The following is a 21,870-nucleotide window of genomic DNA, read 5'->3' as shown; positions in this document are numbered from 1 at the left end:
AAATAAATAAATGATTATGCATTCTTATTGATGAATCTACCCAGCAATAGTCCCTAAAATTAGCTGCTGGTGCAAATTTACATTGATATTTTTAAATGTCAGTGCTGATTCACGTGCACTGTCCTCTATAAATAAACCATAATGGGCTATTCTGCATAATGAGTATTTTTGGTACTTGTACTCCTATGTATTTGCTAATATACATACCTATATATACCTATGTATCTCCAAGTTAAATTTTAAACTGCTATTTTTACATTGTGCTATTGAAACCTTTTGAGTATTTCTTGGGTCACTTTTTGCCACACATTTAGTCAAATGCTGTGAAGGAAGCAAAATCTGATCAACAGTCTGAGACACATTGTGATGTAAAGTCTCAGCCACATCTCGACACACTCAAGAAGTTCTGAACAAGGCCCCTCTGTCTCGATAATGGCTCGAGTCTGCGGCCCAGAAACATGACACCCAGTGTCAGGGGTGATTAGGGAGGAGTGAGAGCACCAAACTATCAAGATCTAAAGTCGACTCTACAGGCTGAGCTGTCCGTCACTGAGGTCACAGGTCACAGCCTGAAATGATGGCACTGACACATCAGAGTCTGCACTCTGCTGCTCTCTAGTGGTGAAAACTGGAAAATGTTTCTTCAAAGATCTGAGATGAAACACCTGACCACCATCAACACAAGAACAACCACACAACTTAGCTCAACAAACTAGTCTACTATTGGCCTGAATGTCACACATGAGCATCCTCTGACTGTTAGGTCCTATTTACAAATGTTTGCACACAGCACGCCAACACCTAAAACCTAATGTTCAAACCCCTAAAATAGTAAACGCCTTTATTTATGCAACAACAGCAGCTCAGAAGCTCGACTGAAACAGCTGATCAGTATTTCTGAATGAACAGACCACTGAAACACTGAGAAACAGCTGATTTAAGTTGTGTATAACAGACCAACCACAGCTGATTTCAGTCTCGATCACAGACATAACCAAGTGCTACAGTTCCTTTAATTACCTGGACATATACAGGAAAAAGAGAGGGAATTTTTGGACTGCTTTTGTTTGATTTGGATACTGAACAACACAGAGGAGGTTGTATAGATGAGAACAGGACTGTGCTTTTCATGTTTTTTCCCTTCCATGCCTTTTGTTTTTCCTCTATTTGTGAACTTTATTTTTAACATATGAAACCAAACAATGTATGGTGGATTTGTTTGTTCATCACTGGCAGCAGTTTCATGTTGCTAACAAAGCTTTTACTGCAGCAATTTTATCGCTTACTATTTTTTCTACTGTGCATTGAAGTTGACTCATTCACTTTTGGATAGCATCTTGCCAAAAATGCATACATTCAATCAAAAGTGTTTTACAGGAAAAGGAAACTGGGTTATAAAAAACGATGGATTTCATACTGTCTGTTGTGTGCAGGTAAAACTAAAACATAAATGAAAATGTAGATTTTGTGATATTATCAACTGTTAAGCAGGATTAATTCTTCTGTGTCGAATCAATGTTGTACATCGTAACCTACACCATAGCCTGATATGCACCCTATCCAGAAATGTAACTACATTTTGCGGCAACGCAAACCTCCTGTTTATATTTGTAAGCTGAAACCATATCCCACAGTGGAAACAAAGCTTTTATTTACTTTAATTTAACAGATAAGAAACAATAAATTTTGAAGATAATAAAGCCTCTAAAACGTAGCATTTTAAGTCTTGTGTCTAATAACATTTGTATGTTATATTTGTTTGGAAAACGTGTTCAGTATAACAAAGTTGTTTTTTGGGTGAATATTGTGAGCTGCAATGGAGCCATATTTTGCAACGTTACCTCTATAAATGTTAAATGATGCTGTTGTCCCTGGCTTCAAATGAGTAAAGGAAAAGTCCGCTAGCCACTAGGCTAATTTATACAATGTAAAATGCCATAGGCTTGTGCTAAAAACATTAGCATGTTGTATTTGTGGGGAAAATGTGTCCAGCAAAAGACAAGTGCTTGGTCTGTGAATGCTGCGAGTTACAGTGAAGCCGATTTGTGTGCTTGTGTTTGACATTGTCACAATTAGGCCATGGCTAATGTGTGTTTAGGGTGTGTTTTGAATCGACTAAACTTTACAGCACTTCACAGAGTCCCTGAGGCCAACTAGTGTTTTGGAGGTGTAACTGCAGAGTGACACAGACACACCACCACAACGCTCACAACAGTGTAGGCCATGTGTGTAGGCTATAGGCTCTGCATAGAGCTGACGCACAAGTGTAAATCCGCCTTTAGTAGTTTGAAAGTTATTATGCTATGATTGACTATGTGTTCCTCTGGCATAAAAAAAGTTTTTTGCATTTTGAAAGGTAGAGTTTGTATTTAATGAGCAAAATGTTTTGAGAATTAACTTTTTAGCTAATAGCTAATTATGTGATGTAGATGTTGTTAGAAAAAGTATCTTAAGTATAGATAAATGATTGTCAGCTATTGTCAAAACCTGAATTATGGGTCTACAAATTAAATCTTGGAGTATTGTGCAACTATAGCTTAAAGAAAGATCTGAACTATATCCATATGATCTGCTATACAGCGGAAACATGTGGCGTCAGTGCAAGTTAGATTATCTGCTGTTATTGAGGTAAAAAAAATGCTCAAAACATACAAAATTCACAATTTCCAGATGGCTCATTCCACAAAATACACGGCAAGAAAAAAACCCTATAAAACATACAAATCAAATGAACACTTACAGAAGTTTCCAGGCGGCTGTAAGCTGTGTTTCGTCAGGGCGCACCAGCCGACAGGAAAGATGTCTCTCGAGTCGAAGGGGCACCAGTAGTCGAAGGCGCCTCGCCAGCCGTCAAACATGACAAAAATCTCCTGACCTCTGACCTCTCCCACTGTGGCAGGGCAAATCAGGTAGGGGTTCTTCCTGTCCACCGCCTCCAGCTTCATACCAGGCTGGAAGTAGTTTTTAGCAGGACTGACAGGTTCCTAAACACACACACACACACACACACAATTACACACACATAAACAGAAAATTCATACTGCACAATCTCAGAATCTGCATTTTAGTTGCTGGTGCATATCCTGGTTTAGGCTCATGGACAGGACATTTTTCAATGTTTTATAAAATTTTGTTTGGTGTCATTTCAAAGGGGGTTTTCTTGGCTTTCATTCAAGCCCAATAGTGAATCTTTCTGGTAAATATTGAGGTAACTGTAGCCCTTCAAACAGCCAATGACACACAATTTTCCACTTTTTTTCCCCCCACAATTATACATATATATATATATATATATATATATATATATATATATATATATATATATATTTAGCCCTGTGGCATCTAGGAACATCAGTGACACAAAACTCAGAAACTGGAATACTCACAGACCTCTAAGGGTTCAGGAAATGCATAATATACCCATACTATTTCATTGTGAGACTGTGTAATAAACTACATAAACTGTGTAATAAATACTGTGTGTATTTACTGGCATGCAAGACATGTGTGTGGCTCCCCCTTGTGTCTATGCTGAGTACTGCAATAATAACAAAACATTTTCACATTATATATTTTAAATCAAGATATAAAGTTGTACTAATCGTGATTCCATTCATAGATACACTTTGAGTAGTCAATTTTAGTGTATAATTTATGGAGCTTATGGAGTGGAGGGGCGACATCTTTACAAAATAAAGTATCACAGTGTTTGCCTTCAGTATCCTCTTCTACTTATTACCTTTTTAAAAGCAGAAGCAGGGGCCATCTCTGCTCCACTCAGAGTCCTCAGGAGGAACATGGGCCACGAGGAGGCGTTCATCCTGAAACCTGAACACAAGGTCAGATTTATTAAACTGGAAAATGGATGGATGGATGGAAACAGAAGTGGTCGTGGTACTTGTCAATGAGCAGGACTTCAATATTGAATTTATCTATGATTTTTCAGTGTTGAGGAAGCTACTTTGAAAGCCCTGTTTTGCAAGCTGCTTTCTTCACCCTGAAAGAAGTTTATCCACAGCAAAGCAAAGATCTAGTTTGGTTAACTAAAGCTACTTAAAAAAGTAGGCTAATTCAAACTGCTTAGTAAAATAAAAATAAAATAAAATTACAAAATAAATGTGACATAAAATTACAACAAAATGCTCAGAATGCTGTTATTGTCACTGTATCGTTAAAAAAACAACCAAATTAGGAGTGCTGACAGTTAAAAACCAAATCCTCCAATTCACAAAATAATAAATCATAAACAAACAAGTGCAATAGGTAAAAAAAAAAAAACAACAACACACATGGTACTTCTGTGAATATTGCACATATAATGTAGTAGACTGTTTATGAATATAACACATTTAGTGTTGTAATATACCCATAAAAAACACAAATACAAATACAGCATACACACAAAAAGGCACCAAACTGGAGAGCGGAGAACCGCTGCACAAACACACAGTGCCATGCTTGGAAAAAATAAATAAATAAAATCATACAAAAAAGTTAGATGATGCCAGCATAAAATGCTATTCAAATGAGTTTATTGCAAAAAGTGCCCACCTGTTTACAGGTCAGAAGTTTCGCTAGATCTGGCAAAAGTAGCCTAGAGCTATGTTTTATGTCCCTTCCCAGACTCCGTACAAATTGTTTGAAGTTTCACTAATTTTGGTCCACAGGGGAAATAGGGGAAGAAATTTTTTTTTAAATGTTTATCTTTTACTGTTTGTTACTAATACCATTACTACTATTATTTCGAAATATTACATAAGGCCACAACAACATAACTACATAGCAAAGCCTTTTAATTAATAGAGACTCTCCTCCCCAGCTCATTACAGGTTAACCTTAAGTTACCTGCCCTCTGGGGGAGATGGGTAACAATGGGTGCGTTACCTGACGTCACGTGAACCCCAAAACAGTATCGTTATCATGTCAAAATGACAAAAGCTCTCTGGTGTCGACTCAACTACCTCTACACTACTGAGAGGAGTGGATGTGGAGAGAAAGGACATGAAATCATAGCGGATAGTTCGTTAAAGCTATAGTGCGTAACTTCTACAGGTCCGTAAATGTCCGTTTCACCCAAGCCACTACTAAAGGTGATGACACAATGCTGATTAAGCCAATCGGCTCCTCTAACATCTCGCGGTATTTTTCAATATATATCATTTTTAGTATGCGTGTCGACCGGCGACATTCCCGCGCTGGCGCACAGGAAATGCTTCCTCACAACAAGAAGGGAAGGGGAGGAAGAGCGGAGAGTGTCATAGCAAGAGGTAGAGCACAGGTAGAAAGAGAAAGCAACATGGCGGAATAGTGGCCGAGACATGGTTCAGAAGTGGATCCTACCACAAAGGCAAGTGTTACTCTGTGTACGATGTGTGGCGACTGGCGAGTGTTACTCTGTGTACACGGTGTGTGGCGAGTGTTACTCTGTGTACATGGAAGTGCCGCCGGCTTATTAGTTGTAATAATGCATTATCCGCTGGGAGGCGACACAAGTTACGCACTATAGCTTTAAGTTAGCTGTTAGCAGCTAGTTATCGTTAGCTGTTAGCTGGTAGTCATCGTTAGCTGTTAATCGCTAGTCATCGTTAGTTGTTAGCAGCTAGTCATCGTTAGCTGTAAGCCACTAGTTATCGTTAGCTCTGAGCAGCTCACGGAGGCTGCATTGATTTGCATTGTGATGCGTTCAAAAGCTATGTTGAAAATTCTAACGTTCTCATGATAGGTTCAATGTAATCTTGTAAAAAGTAGCTTTGGTAACAAACTTGAATAAATCCAGCTGTTTGAAGGAGAAATGCGTTGATGTTTTCACAACACTATAAATAGATATTAGAGAGGGAATTATGATGTATCAAATACAGTAAGAAGGCTCTTTGCTTATTATTTAAAGATATTTTTATGTGAAAGAAGGTTACGTTAAAGGTAGTTTCACAAATGTGTATTATTGAATTTGTGCCCATTCAAGGGCCATGTAAAGGACTGTTCGTTTTTTAATTGTAGTTTTCTGTGTTTCCCTGGCACAAAAGAAGAATAAATAACATCAAAAAACAAAAGAAGCACCAATATAAAAACATCAGTATTGGCTATAGGCCAAATTGTTATTTTAAACATTGGTGTCAGTATCGGCCCAGAATTTCAAAACCAGTCCATCCCTTGGTCAATTAGAAAGTTAATTATTATTAATTAATAATCATTTTTATTTTATTTTTTATTCTTCTTAACCAGTTGATTTGGATTTTTTTATTGATTATTGATTTATATGATTATTATAACACATGTACCACATGTTACCAAAAGCAAATTAGCACATATTTTTATCATTTTTTTCTGGTTAGCTAGGTTGTTTATTTGCATTTTTGTAATAAATGAGCAGTACTTTGACTGCTGAGCTCGCCTAAGGCACCAAATGTGCTGGAGCTGCCACTGAATGGGAGACTCGGGGAGACAGGCCTTTTTCAGCAGAGATACTGACTTGTCATTGTAGGATGAGCACAGGTGTTAACGATGGCTCTGTTCTATTCAAGTGTCCCAGCAGGTCGTGACAGTGTGACAGTGAGCCAGCGTGCACAATACCAGGACTCTGAAACTGAAGCAGCTAATCATTAACTTGTGTTATTTACATCTGTGCTCTTCCTACTGTGAAAAAAGGCCTGGGAGTGAGTTTAAGGTTCAAACAATGTCATTATAATGTTATATTTTTGATTCAGTGTGAATGCATCTTTACTTTGTTGCACTATATGTGCATTTAGCAGGGAATCTTTTATTTTAAAAGTGACACTTTTAGTGTTACATCTCTTAATTTTTTTGGCTTTCCAAAGTATTAGTGTAATTTTATGCGAGTAAATATGTTTGAATGCTGAATGTGTGCACATTTTTTTTTTTTTTATGAGTGGGAATGTTCTGTATCTTAACAGGAAGTTTAGCACCTGTTTAATCACACTTCCGCTGGCTTTACTTTCTCTTCTCATTTTGGCCTTTTCTCTGGAAGCGACAGACAGCTTTTATACGAGAGATATCCTGTAAATGTTTTGTGGTCCTTGTTCAATATACACAACCCACAACATGAAGCAGCATAGTTGTTTGTGACATTGTTCATTTTCCAAATATTTAAAGATTTCTCTTCTCAAACAATCATGAGTCATAAAAAATAGACAAATATCTTATAGAGAAACAGCCTACCAGTTTAAAGACACTCACCAAGTGGCGGCTGCAGCATGTCTCCGTTCCTCTCACAGGTCCCTATTGGTTGGATCTCTAACGAGTCGACCAGTCTCCAGAAGTCATTGGTGTTGTCACTTCCATCCAGACGCAGGCGTAGACGAGTACCCATCATGCCCATCACTGTTGCAATGCACACAGAGTTGGAGTTGCGAGGGTCCCGCGCCTCCAGTTTCATACCTGCTTTGAAGTCATTGGAGGGGGGGACTCTGGACTGCAGAGGGACACACAGACACAGTCAGTCACTGTCAAAAAAATGCAAAAAAAAATTTAAGATTCAGAAAATTATTTTAAAGAATCGGAGAAAAAGAAGAAAGCTAGGGGAAAAAACTATATTCATAATTATTATTATACGTTTTAAAATTAACCAAGGGTTAAGGGGTTCAGTTTAAGACAGCACAGTAAACACATTACTCTGGACTTCACCATGTCAGATCACTTAGTGGTTTCCCCTTTAAAAGGATTGATATGACCTGACAGAGAACTACGAACACTGGGACTTGTGTGGACGCGGTCCATGATGATGTATATCTTTAGAAATGGGTCACAAATATAAACTTGAAAAAAAATTAAATTAATTTAAAAAAAATACGGGTGCTATTAGGGTAAATATACTATTTGTTTGGGTATATTTTTGGTCATGGCTTCACAGTAGCAGTTTATTTTACTATACTTAAAAATAAACGTCAATGGCCATGTTCATTATAATGAAGAAACATGTCACTCACTACAGTGGTGTGGCTCACTGATGTGTTTTTAATTTTTGGACAACAAAGGAGCTCTATGGCACAAAGGAATAAGCTGCATATAAAGCTGGAGCTATTTGTTGATGCTTTTTAATTGACAATAAGATAAATAGAGAACATCTCCAGACTCATTAAACTTACGACACCTTTAACTGAACAAAAACATCAGAAAGGACATGTTTGCCCTGAGTTATAACAGACTGTAACGTTATTTAACAACATCAAAAAATACAACCATTTACAGGAAATAACAGAAGTGGAATAAATGAAATGGAACCTTTAAAAGCACGCTAATGATGAGTTAGCTGACTTACTTGTTTGAAGCAAGAAGGCGATGCTGCAGTGGAGGACGTTTCTCTCAAATAGTCTTCCCAGCTGAATGGTTCTGGCAACAAAAACAACAGAAACAAACCGTTACTGAAAGACTGTTGTAGGAAAGTGTGAGAGAAACACTGTAAAGAGACTCACAAAACATATTTACAGGAATAAAACTTACGATTTGATTTTCAGTAACTGATTTTTTCTTGGCCACCTGGGAGCAGCGGAAACACAAGGTGCTTGTGTGGACATGTAAAATGCACTGATCAGATGTGGCACTTTAGTTTCGTTGCAAAAAAGGCATTCTATTCTATTCTATTCTCTTGGCGTGTAAGTTGAACGAACATTAGGGCTGTCAATGTTGATTAATCACTTTCTGTGGTGCCCTTTGACCCGGTGTGTCATTGAGGGCCACAGTGGCTTTGTCACCTGTTTGGCCCTGTGAATGCAACATTTACATTTAAAAAATGCTCAGATGGAACTTTGAATAGGAGCATCATTCTCTGCAATTTCTGCGGTAAAACCTCAAGCCTGAAATATCACCTTGAGGAAAAGCATTTCGCAGCGAACCTGGAGGTCTGAGCTAGCACAGCCTCCGAATCAGTCTCGTCAAGCCACACCTGACCAGGCGTTCAAACGCAAACTGAGTAAGTCTACCTGTAACTGACTAACTCCTTTGCAAAGTGGATTGCAATGGACTGTAGACCAGGTTTGGTGGTAGAGAACAGAGGGACAATTGTCACTTGAACTGCTTGACGACCAGACCAGGCGTCTGTCAGAATGTGTAGCTACACCGGGCTAGTAAAAGGGACTAGGCGTCTAATTGGGACTCGGCATTTAAGTGAAGATTTACGGTATATAGCAGCCCTAAATTAACTGTTCTGGTTGTGCAATGGATTGCAGCTAGAGAGATAAATGCCCATTTTATGGTTGTTTATACCCAGTTACTAAATCTGCACAGATATGAATGTTTGTAAGAGATGAAGGAGATCTTGGTAAATTTGAGGGATTTGCTCATCAAGAGTTACTAAAACCTTCTGTGCCAGATAAGCGTCAGAAGTTACTGAAAATAGACAAAATGGATAACTGTTATTTCAAGTGTTGACACAGAAGTTGCCGACACAAAAAAAGCTATTGACTCAAAAAGTTTTAGACCATTAATGAAAGGATAAACAATGGAGAGGAAAAAAAGCGAGATCAGAGTTGCCAACCATTAGATTTGTCGAGGGGAGATCCTGCTGTGATGCTGCTCCGCCGCTCCTTCTCGTCTTTTTGATCTGAAATCAAAAGATGATTGAACTTCTCATCAGGAAGTGGGAGCGACTGATATACAGACTGTAATTACTGTGAGAATGAACACATAAAACCTGTGATTGGAATAGTTCTGAGAAAAAAAACGACACCAAAAATTCAAATGATGTATTAAGAAGCGTCAGTGAGCATTTTGATGTTTCTGTGTTTGTTTCATGATCTGATTGGTGTTGAAGCATATTAGTGTGTTTGAGAATCGGTGTGTAAGAGCAGCAGTGACAGTACAGCCATAAAAACAGCACTGTGAAGGCCTACCTACCTCTGTGCGGTGTTCGGCCCATGATGACCAAAGATAAACACGCTGCTGCAGAGGAGCTGAAGTCAGACAGGCTGATACCCACAGAGACACTGCAGAGGAGACAGATACACAAACTTAAAAATACCAGAATGCATAGACCGATTGTAATGTATGCTGTGAGATGGAGGTGGTTTTTAAAGGGATTCATGTGAATTTTCATCGTTAGATTCAGTAATGCAGTCATTTTGAAATGACTCTCTGATACACATCCCCATCAAAATTAAGAGACTTTAAACTTAGATGCAAAATTCATTCTACTTCTTTTCCCCTTTAACTTTGTACCGGCTTCCTGTGTCTCACAGAACTGTAGTAAAACTACTGGTTATTAAAGCATCGAATTGTGTAGGGCTAAAATACGTTTCTGATCTGCCTTTCTTCTGGGAATCATTCAGATGTCTCAGATGGTTTGGGACAGGTCTGCTCACTGACTGCCAGAGTCAAAACCAGGGGCTTAAATATAGACAGTGTAGAGGCCTTGAGAATATTTCAGGCTGCCACCTTAGAACTCTACCTGCGTTTATAAAGAAACATTAAATTAAAAATGGGGCCAATTGCTATGGACTATATGCCCTCAAAAATGCAAACCCATCTCTGTCATGAGTGTCTTTTCTTTTCTTGTCTTTGGTAAATAGTCAGTAGTAGTATTCAATTAAATGAATCATTTCTTCATTTCAGTGCACTGAAGGAGCTGTGCATCTACTCATGGACAAGAGCCTCATGCTCATGACAGCACAGGATGTAAACATTAATGGTGCCCTCCTCACTAGCTCAGTGGTGCTAGGTGCAAGCAGTAGATGATGATTTCTTTCTGCACATTTGGGAGATACGTTTGGGAGGTAGTTCAGTAGAAAGAAAATAGTTCCTACGTGAAACTGTGACAACAAGGTCTGTGGATTATCTTCAGTAACTGGGGCATGATTTCTAGAAAGAGACATTGCTGTTGAGTTTTCAAATGTATTTTTTTGCGCATTTAAGCCACAAGCCGAGTGCCATCTAGTTCCATTATATTTGAGAGAAGGCAGACATCTCTATGGCTGATATCTCCAACACTCAGCAACTCACACCAAAATAATCTAGATCCATAAATAGCACTACAGGTAAGAGGAAAAATATACATTTTTGATTTGAGATTGAACTGTCCCTTTAAAAACACAATGACCCACAGGTTTGAACTAGATTCCTTGATTACCATTATCACACACTGTGCTGTATCTTTAATGGCTGCAGTGAATATTAACTGGAGCCTGAAATGTGTATTAATGCACAGCTAAAAAATAGTCCCTAATAAAAGCACTGTTTATTCCTATTGAAGTAACATCTCCTAAAACCTACAGTGCCTCCTTTAGCAAATCAGCTTGTATTTGTTGCAGGTAAAAGTTATTAATATTTTTCTGATTACATTACCATGATCTTGTGATATCTGTTAGTAACAGCTTAGATATTAACAGATAATGTTATCATTTTATATTTTATAGAACTTTGCAAAAATACACCAGCCATAAAGGACTCATTAAAGGCTATAAAAACATCTAATCCTATAACCCACTTGTTCCCACAGACGATATTTAGCATAATGAGGAAAAAGTGCCACAACATTTGTTCTGATGGGTCTAAACTTTTAAAATCTCGTATAGACAAACTTTAGGCAAGTGTTGAACAGTACGACTTTGAAATTTTTGGCTCACATGAACAATTGCACTTTTATAAGCCGTCAAAGCCAGGACTTTTGAAAATTATTATTAAATATTTCCATAGGGTTTCTTTACTGCATCAGGTTATAGACCAAATTCTTGATTCTGCTTCTTGTAGTTTCTGAGCAATTTTCTCATCATATTATATTTGGTCTTTGGGCTCATAGGACTATACTGTTTTTTCCTAAGATATAATTACAGACATATAAAAACAGCAATCACATGTACTCAAAGACTAAATATAAGAATATATTTAAAAATATTAGAAAACTCTCTCTTCAGCTTAACAGTTTGACCAATTTTAAGCATTTCACATTTAATATTGTGTCTTGGGAAGCCAAGGGAACACTTCCACAAACGCAAATTAAAATTTCAGTTGCAGGCACAAATGGGTTAGTAAATAATTATCACACAGCATAAATCCAACCAACATGTCGACCTATGCTGATCTGTCCAAAAATGTTATTTCAGAAGTTATCCTAAGTGCTATATTGTAGGCAACTTGAGTTTCTTAAAAGACGTTTCACCTCTCGTCCAAGAGGCTTCTTCAGTTCTGAGGATCTGAAGAAGCCTCTTGGACAAGAGGTGAAACGTCTTCAAGAAACTCAAGCAATCCAGTTGCCTACGATATAGCGCTTAGGATTACCATGACCTGAATGACTGAGAATCTTCACCAACATATTTCACAAGTTCATAAAATAAAGTTGTTACCACACTGTTTAAGCTGAAAATCTGGCCCACACATCCAGGTTTACAAAAGGCATAGTCCCACTCCCTCCGTCCGCACATAGTGATAGGTCAAAATGAAGCAGAAAAATATCAGGGAACCAGAGTATCCAAAAAAAAAAGTGATCGACTCCAAGTTAAATCCAGAAAATCAAAAGTTAGAATCCACCCAAGCAGCCAGACAGTGTTTCCTTTTCCTTGCGTTCAAAAACCTTAGCATCTGCAATGTATTGTGGCTGCCCCTCCCTCTGAAGACCCTTCTGTCTCTGCAATGAATCCCATTGAGTCCGAAGAAGCCATAAAGATTCCTAGCTGCCATAAAAAGCCATTAAGACGTGTGGATGCTGGACGTCTGCAGGCCCACATGAAAAGGATTCCAGCTCTGCTCCGCGCTCAGCTGCAGACTGCTTCAGTGTTTGCACTGCTCTCCCTGTCTCACTCAAGAGGGTCAGACAAAAAAACACCCGGCAGACCAGGAAGCACTTCATTTTTACAACCCCCATTTCCACTAAAGCAGGCACTTATGTGGGATTAGAGTAATGTTCACGAACCTTTAACAGTGAGAAGATCTGAAAAATGACCTGAGACCTGGTGTCAGGGGAGGTTGTAACTTTTTCTTGACAGGAGGAGCTGTCAAAGTCATTTTTTCTCATGTGGGGAAAAAAATCGGTAAAAGTTTAAATTGTACACAAATATGTTTTGTCATAATATTTAAAAATAAATAAATAAATAATGTTAAGTATATTTAGACTGCAATGTGAGGCATTTTACTTTTTGATGCTCACATAAACACTGTTATCTATGAATTTAATCTGAAGGTAAATGAAAGACATAATGTCACAGCTGGCCATTTCTGAGAATACTACTGTACTAGGGCTGTAAATATTGATTCATTTCATTACCAAATCAATAATCAGTTGATTACTTTCACAATTAATTAACAAATTGAGTCTAGAAAATGTCAAAAATTCATTGTCTCGTGAGATGTACAGCCCAAAAATTAAAAAATATTCAATTTAAAGTGAAAATCAGCAAATTTAGGAGGCTGATTGTTTTCACTATGCAGAATGAACACCTACAGATTTAGTTTAGATGTTTTTGTACAACTAACAGAAAGTTTAAGAAATGACCGACCTACATTTATGGTAAAGAGTCAAAAATACCCAAGATAAAGTTGATTTTGTTTGAATATCTCCAGATAACTAGTACAGCCAGTGGTGGACAAATTATTTAGATCCTTTACTCAAGAAAAAGTACAAATAGTACGACACTGCAAAAATACTGAAAGCCCTGCATTGAAAATGTTTAGTAAAAGTATGAAGGTGTGATCAGGAAAATGGTTTCTCTCGGCCGTTTCAAAGCACTGTTGCAGGATATTTGTACACAATCTCGGATATGCCAATGTCACGGTGTGTCTTAGCTGGTCTTTGTGATCATGTGTAGTTGCCCTTTTTCTTTTTCTGCATTTTTTGGTTCACTTCTAGTTGACATTATCATACTTTTTGGCTTTTCTTAATCTATTTTGTGTTTTATATTAGAGCTGTACATTTTTAATCTGTATTTTTGTTCTATGTTGTCTGTCTGTAACTTATACTGGTGCCTGTCTTGGTCAGGGCACTCTTAATCTCGAGAGGTTTTTCCTGTTCAATAAAGGTTAAATTAAAAAAAAATAATAATAATGCAGAAAATTCTAAATGAAACATATATTTCCATTAAATGAAACTGGGTAAAACACAGGCTAGTAATTAAAGGAAAAGCAGCAAGTCTTCATATTTGAGAAGCTGAAACAATTAAATGTTTTTGGATAAAAAACAGACAATCGTTTTAACAGTTGCCGGTTAATTTTCTAATCAATCGAATTATTGTTTCAGTTGCACTCGTGCATTTTCATTTGGTTTGTGTGCAGAATTCTCAATCTGTAAAGTAACGAGTGATTAAAGTTATCAAATAATAGCAGTAGAGTAAAAAGAACAGTATTTTTGTCTGAAGTGACGCATAACAAGAGAATATATGGGATTAAAATACTTAAGTATTTTAAAAGGAACCTTAACTTGAGTAAATGTATTCAGTTACATTCCACCTCTGAATGCAACCAACAAGTTGGAAATCTAAATATGTCTTTAGTTTACTATCGTATATAAGACAAAGAAAAGCAAATCTGAGGCTGAAATCAGTTGTTTAACAGATTAGTCCATTGACAGAATTTAGTTGACAACTGTTTTGATAAACGAATAATAATTTATTAACAGAGAATAAATTGATTAATCAGTCATGAAAATGGTTGCAGCACTAAGCAGCTAGTCACAACTGAAACTGGAGCTTGGTAAAATTTGACATTCTTGGGTCAAGGGCGTGGGTTTCATTGGCGAGGATGATTTGAAACTGAGGTTTGGGGTCCTCTGCCAGAAAAGTTTGAGCATCAAACACTTCTGCATTCTGGTGTTTCTTATGCACCAGTTTGTGCCTTTTCTGCATCACTTTATGGTGTTAATGTCTTTAATTTTGTCAAAAATACAAGTTCTCTGCTGCGTTTATGTTTTTATTATTGACAAATGCACTTTCTAAAAATTAAGGGGGATGTGTCCCCTGTGTCCCCGCCCCTGACATCTACATATATGTTCTTGCTCGAAAAATGACATCAAATTAATTGCACAATTCCACTGAAAGTACTTTCAGCCAGGTGGCCTGGTCTGTCAGAGGTTTAACAGAGTAGAATGTACTTCCAATTCATATCAGACACTTACAGATGTTTCAGTAATCATTTAAAACAATGGATGATTAATACATTTAAGCACTAAACTCTTTTCTGATGCTGCTGATAATAAGTCCTGCTATGTTGTGATCGTGTGCTATATGGAAATATGTCACTTCTGCCTCTAGTGCTTTAAAAATTGCATGTCCTTCAATATTTTGTTTCAGCACTGAATCACACTTGATCATCATTGCATTCTTAAAAATGACTAAAACATATTAAAATTATTTCTTGTTGATGTGTTCAAAGTCTTTTCAACTGTGTGTCCTATTTTCTTTTTCTTTGTGTCCATTTTTTGTGGTTTGTTGTATTTTAGGTAGCCTGTGTAACATCTTGGCCAAGGGGCTACAGATGAAAAATAGACTTTGGGCTGGCATTTTTATACCATGTGTATTTATTAATTTGCACTGTGCCTTCTTAAATAAACTAAGCTAAACAAAAATCAAATTTATAATAAAATATAAAACACAAGAAACAGTATATTCTCATATTTGAGCAGCAGATGTTTTGCATTAAACAACTAAATTAAAGTAGTTGCTGATTGATTGATTAATCATCCAGTTATTCCAGCTCTATATTTTACATTTGCAGCTCATTTTAAGACTAATAAAAGGTTGACAATGCCAGTCTATGTGAGTTCACCATGCAGCACGTCCCTCTGTGGTGCTGGAGCGGAAATAACCCTTTTTATAAATTTGACAAGGATAAAATCAACCTTGAAATCCAGACTGAAACCACCCTCACAGCCTGGCCGTGTTGTCTCTGTCAGGCGGGTCAGTTTGGAGACAGGAGGGTGAAAGGATCACATTACTGCCGAGAGGCTGAGGGGTGTGAGCCGCTGCAGGGCGTCACCTCCAGCCTGCTAACTTAGGATATCATTTCCTATCAAAGGCAAAAACTTGCATTACAGAATATTTGTCATGAAAGCAGTTTAGTTGTTGCAGATATTTGCGGTTGCATCACACCTCTGAGGCTTTAGGCTGCACGTGTGCTTTATAATAAATAATTTCCTCCTTTCATTTGCAGGCTTTGGGCTCGGAGGGGAAACACTGAATCAGCAGAAGATGAAATTAAATTTGAAGAAAAGTCTGTGACGCATTTTCATCCGCGTTATGTGCACAGTTTGTGGGCGACACGGTGCTCGTTACACGGGGATAAACACCGCTAACGTTACGTTACAACAACGGGCGCGATACTACGAGGCTGCAGGATCATAAACGTGTTGTTAGTTGCAGAGTAACCCTCTGCAGGAATCTGGTAAACAGAAAGCAGAGGGGAATCTGCAGAGTTCAATGTAGCTACTGTACGCACCAAGCTGTCCGCCTGCAGATACAGTATAAACACGCTGTGTTATCAGTCCCTGCGGAGACAAACAGCTGGAAACACCCCCGCTACTGATCGCAAAGCACAGACTAACCCGTCCGCGGCTACACAGGAGAGTAATAATGAGACATGAGCCGTACCAACCGTTTGAAGCAGGTATTTTGATGGGAGATTCCTCACTTTCTATCAGATGCAAGCCGCCATATTCGCTGCAGCTCCGCGCATGTCCACCGCGCAGTGCTGTAATTCATATTTTTCCACTGGAGGTTAAAAAAAATCACAGGAGTGGGATTTTATTAATTAGTCGTTTTATTGAGGCGGATATTGTTTCATGTTGGGTTGTAGTAATAAACTGCAGGTCGTGTGGAAACGAAAACATGAACACTGACTGTGGTGTTTCCTGTTTTTGTTCATGCAGGAGGAGGTGGTGAGACACAGCAGATGAAACTGCAGACACTGGAAGGTCAGATTTATGTGTGAGGCTGCTAATGAAGAAGAAATGGTCATTGAATAAATAAAAAAAGAAGCAGAGCATTTCCTAAACACATTAATGGATTAATTTTTTTGTAATAAAACAATGAACCAGCCATAATAAAGGGAGATTATTGCTGGATTGATTACCAGTGTTGGATTCCTTAGTTTCTTAATTAACCCTCAGTCAAGATTTTTTTTTCTTAAGTGTTTTATTTCTCTTAATGCAAAAAAAAAAATTGAGTGTTAAACATGCATTTTTCAAGGTTTGTTTCCCACATGTCCACTCATAGTATGGGTATAAGTTTGCAACTGAAGAAATATAAACCAACTTAAAGATTAATATATATCATGTGAAACATGACATTAACATATTTTAATACTGTTCAATGCCACGAAAAAGCATTGAACTTTGCTCCTGACCTCTCAACCTCTCCCCTCTGTCTTCCTACTCCTCCCTTCTGTACCTACCCCTCTCCCTCATTCATCTCCTTCCTCTTCACTCCTCACCCCCCCCCCACACACACACACACACCTCCCTCTGTTGAACAATATCCTTTTTTTCCAATAAACATTTTCTGCAAAAATATTGTCCAAATGTCATTATTTTTACAAAAAAGTACATTATATACTAACAACATAAATAAATTGATGTACAGCAAAGAAAGTCACTGCAAAATAAGTATATTCAAGAGCAAAGTTGCAGTAATACTATTAATTGTAGTTGAAATATATCCAGTGATGCATGATGCCCAGTTTAGTGGACAGATGATTAACTGTAATTTCCTCCCAACATAAAATCAATACTTGGAAAATTTAACAGCTGTATTACTCCTAAGATATCACTTGATGTTACCAGATTTAATTTATCTTCCAGGGTCTCCTATTATAGAAGGACTGGCAAGATGTTCGTGAGCTGCACAGCATTTCTCTCTTTCTGTCGGCCATCTTGGATTTGAAAGATTTGTGTTGCACTGACAACACCTGGCCAGTGGGTGGCAGTGTATGACACGATGCATTAGGGTCCACTCCACTGTATGACTTAAATACAACTACAGCACCAAAACCCATGCATATACAAGAAAATGGCTTTAAAATAGCTGTCCACTGAGATGACCACTATGCATGAAAGGGTTAAAATGGATGACATAGCAAATGAGTAAAGTACTAACAAAAATAATCCTACAGAAGTCCTGCATTCATTATTTTACATGTTATCAGCAAGTTGTACTTTAGTATCAAAAGTAAAAAATATTTACATGCAGAATAATTATAGATCATTTTATGAGATGATTATTTACATGTAAGCAGCTCATGAAAGTGAAGTTACTTTTAAGTACTTTGTAATCTGTAGTTTGATCTATAACAAGCTGTCATATGTCATAAAATGTATTTAGTTTGGATTGTGTAACCTAACACTGTGTGTCAGATATGTAGGCCTATTATTTTGTGCATATTTATAGACTATTTTTTTTAGTAAAGTTCATCTATTATTTGCAAGTTAATTTATTTATTTTTGTACATATATATTTATTTATTTATTTCATTGAACCCATATTTAACTTTTAATTTAGGTAAAAACAAAGTGCTCAAGTTAACTTAAGTCTACTTTAACTCTTCTCAGTCCAGTGTCCTTCTAAAATTAATATATGAACAATGTTGGGGAAGATACTTGAAGATATAGCTTTTTATGCTAACAATTATTTTACACTGGAAGAGGATGAACTTCAGAAAAGCTTCTCTAAGTCTAGTTTGGTTAACTAAAGCTTCTTAAAAAAAGTAGTTCTAACTATACATATATCTATACAAAATACATATTTAACACTGTAAATTCATCCATCCACCCATTTTCAACCTCATATCCAAAGCCAGGTCGCGGGGGCAGCAGGCTGAACAAAGTATTCCAGACGTCCCTCTCCTCAGCAATGCATGCTTTCCAGCTCCTCCTGGGGGACCCTGAGGAGTTTCTAGGCCAGACAATATTTGTAATCCCTCCAGCATGTTCTAGGTCTGCCCTGGGGCCTCCTACCAGTGGGACATGCCCGGAGCACCTCAAGTGACCCCTTTCGATGCAAAGGAGCAGCGGCTCTACTACGAGCTCCCTCTGGATGTCTGAGCTCCTCACCCTATCTCCAAGGCTGAGTCCAGCCACCCTTCTGAGGAAACTCATTTCAGCCATTTGCATCCGCGACCTGATTCTTTCAGTCACTACCCAGAGCTCATGACCATAGGTGAGGGTTGGGACGTAGTTGGTTCAGTTAGTTATTACAGCACCTTATGTCTCCACCTCAGCCGAGGAGAGATGGCAGCATGGTTGCAGAGGTCAGTCCTCTTGCTGCAGAGTTTGTCTTTGACATTATATGTCTCATGAACGTAGAATTCACATTGCTGAGAAATGTTGTGACAGGAGAGTCTACCCATACTCACAAACTCCATGTAAAGCTTGAAATAAAGATCTTTCAAGTTTTCCACGTGTGAGACTGTCACTAACAAAATGTGAAATACTTTCTTTCAAATCTCGATCTGTTAATATTCAGATCTCTCAAATAACAAATGTGGCACACATGTAGGTGAGAGAGTTTTTCTTTGGTGAGGACTCAGACCAAATGTTTCACATTTTACAAGTGCAGCTCTACTGTGGAGTTAAAAATAAAATGTCAGTCCATATCTGACAATAAAACCCCACAGCAATGATGAATCAGGCTACACTTCCCATTGTGAAGACTTGTCTACTGTAATTAATTACAAATTTATGCACTTGTACCTTAAATATTTTGCCTCTGCTGCACTGCAGATGAAATTACCTCTACATTCATCTTACAGCTACTTTAGCCTATAAGATTTTATAATACAATAAATGATAAACAGATTATGATGCATTTTTTAAGCTCAGTCTGCTCAACAGTTTATTTTAACTCCATTTCAACCAGTATTAAAAAGATGCTTTTATGTTAAAGAATCAGTAATACAATCCAGCTACGTTTATTTGGAAAAAAGGCAACCCAGGTAAATAGGGTAAAACTTCTAACTAGATATCACTATGTTTTGTTATCAACATGTGACAGAATTTTTGGCCCTTGCAGAGACTAAAATCCTAAACACTAGGACCAAATGGGAGCAAGACCTAGAATGGACTTTTAAAGACACTGAATGGGAGGTCAATATATAAGGAAGTGCCATCCTTCTCATGTAACAGCTGCCATAAGTTTTTGAAGTTTAAAATTATCCACAGAACCTGTTTCACCCCAGAAAGACTCCCTCAGATAAATGAACCAATATCAGATCTTTGCCCTGGATGCAATGCAGAGAAAGGTTATATTATTCACATGCTCTGGAAATGAAATAAATTAAAACAATACTGAGATTTAATAAAAAGGCAAGGCAAGGCAAGTTTATTTGTAGAGCGCAATTCGTACACAAAGTAATTCAAAGTACTTTACAGAACAAGAAAATGCATTAAAATCACAATACAAAATCAAAACATAATCATTACAAAATAAACTTTAAAAGAGAAGAGTGCAGATAAGATCCTTTCAGTCATATGCACAGTGAAATAGAGCTGTTTTGAGCCTAGATTTGAACATTGTCAGAGTAGAGGCCTGTCTCACATCTTCAGAAAGACTGTTCCAGATTTTAGCTGCATAAAACTGGAATCCTGATTCCCCATGTTTAGTCCTGACTCTGGGCACCAGCACGAGGCCAGTGCCTGAGGTCCTCAGAGTCCGAGATGGTTCATATGGCACTAACATGTCAGAGATGTACTTTGGTGCTAGGCCGTGGAGAGACTTGTACACAAGCAGAGCTGCTTTAAAGTCTATTCTCTGAGCCACAGGAAGCCAGTGTAGAGATCTGAGCACAGGACTAATGTGCTCGTACTTCCTGGTTCTGGTCAGGACCCGAGCAGCAGAATTCTGGATGTACTGCAGCTGTCTTACGGCCCGTTTGGAGAGGCCAGTGAGCAGGCCGTTACAGTAGTCTAACCTACTAGAGACAAATGCATGGATAAGTCTCTCCAAGTCAGGTTTAGACACTATACCTTTGATTTTGGCAATGTTTTTTAGATGGTAAAAAGCTGCTGATGTTATTGATTTGATGTGGCTGTTAAAGTTCAAGTCTGAGTCCATTATTACCCCAAGATTTCTAACCTGATTTGTAGGTTTTAGAGAGAGAGACTGGAGGTGACTGCTGACACTTTCTCTTTGTTTCTGTGGACCAAATACGACGACTTCAGTCTTGTCTGAATTTAGCTGGAGAAAGTTGTTTTGCATCCACACACTGACCTGTTGGATGCAGTGACAGAGTGAATCCACTGGTCCATATTCACCTGCTGTCAGTGAGACATAGATCTGAGTGTCGTCTGCATAATTGTGGTAGGACACATTTAAAGAGGTTATTGGGTTTGAGATCCCTTGTTCACCTAAACTAGCCTTACTATAGCCGATGCATCTGCCATCACTCTTGCCAAAAGAAACAAGGTGCAGTTCATCAAACCGGCCATGACTGCTGCTAACAAATGTTGAAACTTCAGATCCTCCCCCATCTCCAGTTGGCTTAGAGAAAGCTCCTCATACATGGCATCAGATGAAAGTATGTTTAATCTTAAAAGAAAACCACATCTCTTTGATAACTGCTGGTCTGGTTTCAGGAGTTATACGGGAGTCTCATGAGGGTCAACAATAAGATTTGTCTATACACACATGCTATGGTGTAGATGTGTAGTTGATTTTGTAGTAATGTAAATGAATTTAATGTAAAAATGAATGTGATACCCATTTCAAGCCAAGACTTTAAGCTTTCATTTTATGTTGAAATGACTATTCCGAAGTTGTCGAAATCCGGCAATTGGGCAGTGACCTGCAGCGTCAGAAACCACCTAAAAAATGTGTCCTTTAACGTTAGCATGATACGTGACCGGTTGCCGGTATATGGCGCCTCGTGGCGTCACGGAAACGAGGCAGGACAAGGATGAAAGGTAGGGCGCCGAGGGTCCGAGTAAGGCGGGCGGGAGTGGTGGTGGAC

The 21,870-nt window shown here is 38.0% G+C and overlaps 1 protein-coding gene across 2 annotated transcripts in view; it reads right to left on the bottom strand.

Annotated features, from left to right (window-relative positions):
* Positions 1-16,644, bottom strand: part of scml2 (Scm polycomb group protein like 2) — a 42,820-nt gene extending 26,176 nt beyond the window's left edge. Inside the window, exons 1-7 of one of the 2 annotated variants that reach the window (XM_033620983.2) lie at positions 16,525-16,644; positions 9,850-9,938; positions 9,491-9,556; positions 8,276-8,346; positions 7,195-7,429; positions 3,740-3,828; positions 2,741-2,984 (exon numbers count right to left, since the gene is read on the bottom strand). In XM_033620983.2, the coding sequence (XP_033476874.1) occupies positions 2,741-2,984; positions 3,740-3,828; positions 7,195-7,429; positions 8,276-8,346; positions 9,491-9,556; positions 9,850-9,871 (727 nt within the window). In that variant the 5' untranslated portion in view covers positions 9,872-9,938; positions 16,525-16,644. Of the gene's footprint in view, positions 1-2,740; positions 2,985-3,739; positions 3,829-7,194; positions 7,430-8,275; positions 8,347-9,490; positions 9,557-9,849; positions 9,939-16,520 lie in introns of both variants that reach the window. The other variant, XM_033621061.2, reaches the window with a different exon arrangement.
* Positions 16,645-21,870: the final 5,226 nt, after the last annotated feature.

Source organism: Epinephelus lanceolatus, chromosome 2, assembly GCF_041903045.1.
Source record: "Epinephelus lanceolatus isolate andai-2023 chromosome 2, ASM4190304v1, whole genome shotgun sequence".
In the NCBI taxonomy this organism is placed as follows: domain Eukaryota; kingdom Metazoa; phylum Chordata; class Actinopteri; order Perciformes; family Serranidae; genus Epinephelus; species Epinephelus lanceolatus.
Note: the sequence above shows the minus strand (reverse complement) of the source record. Positions and strands in the feature narration are given on the sequence as shown.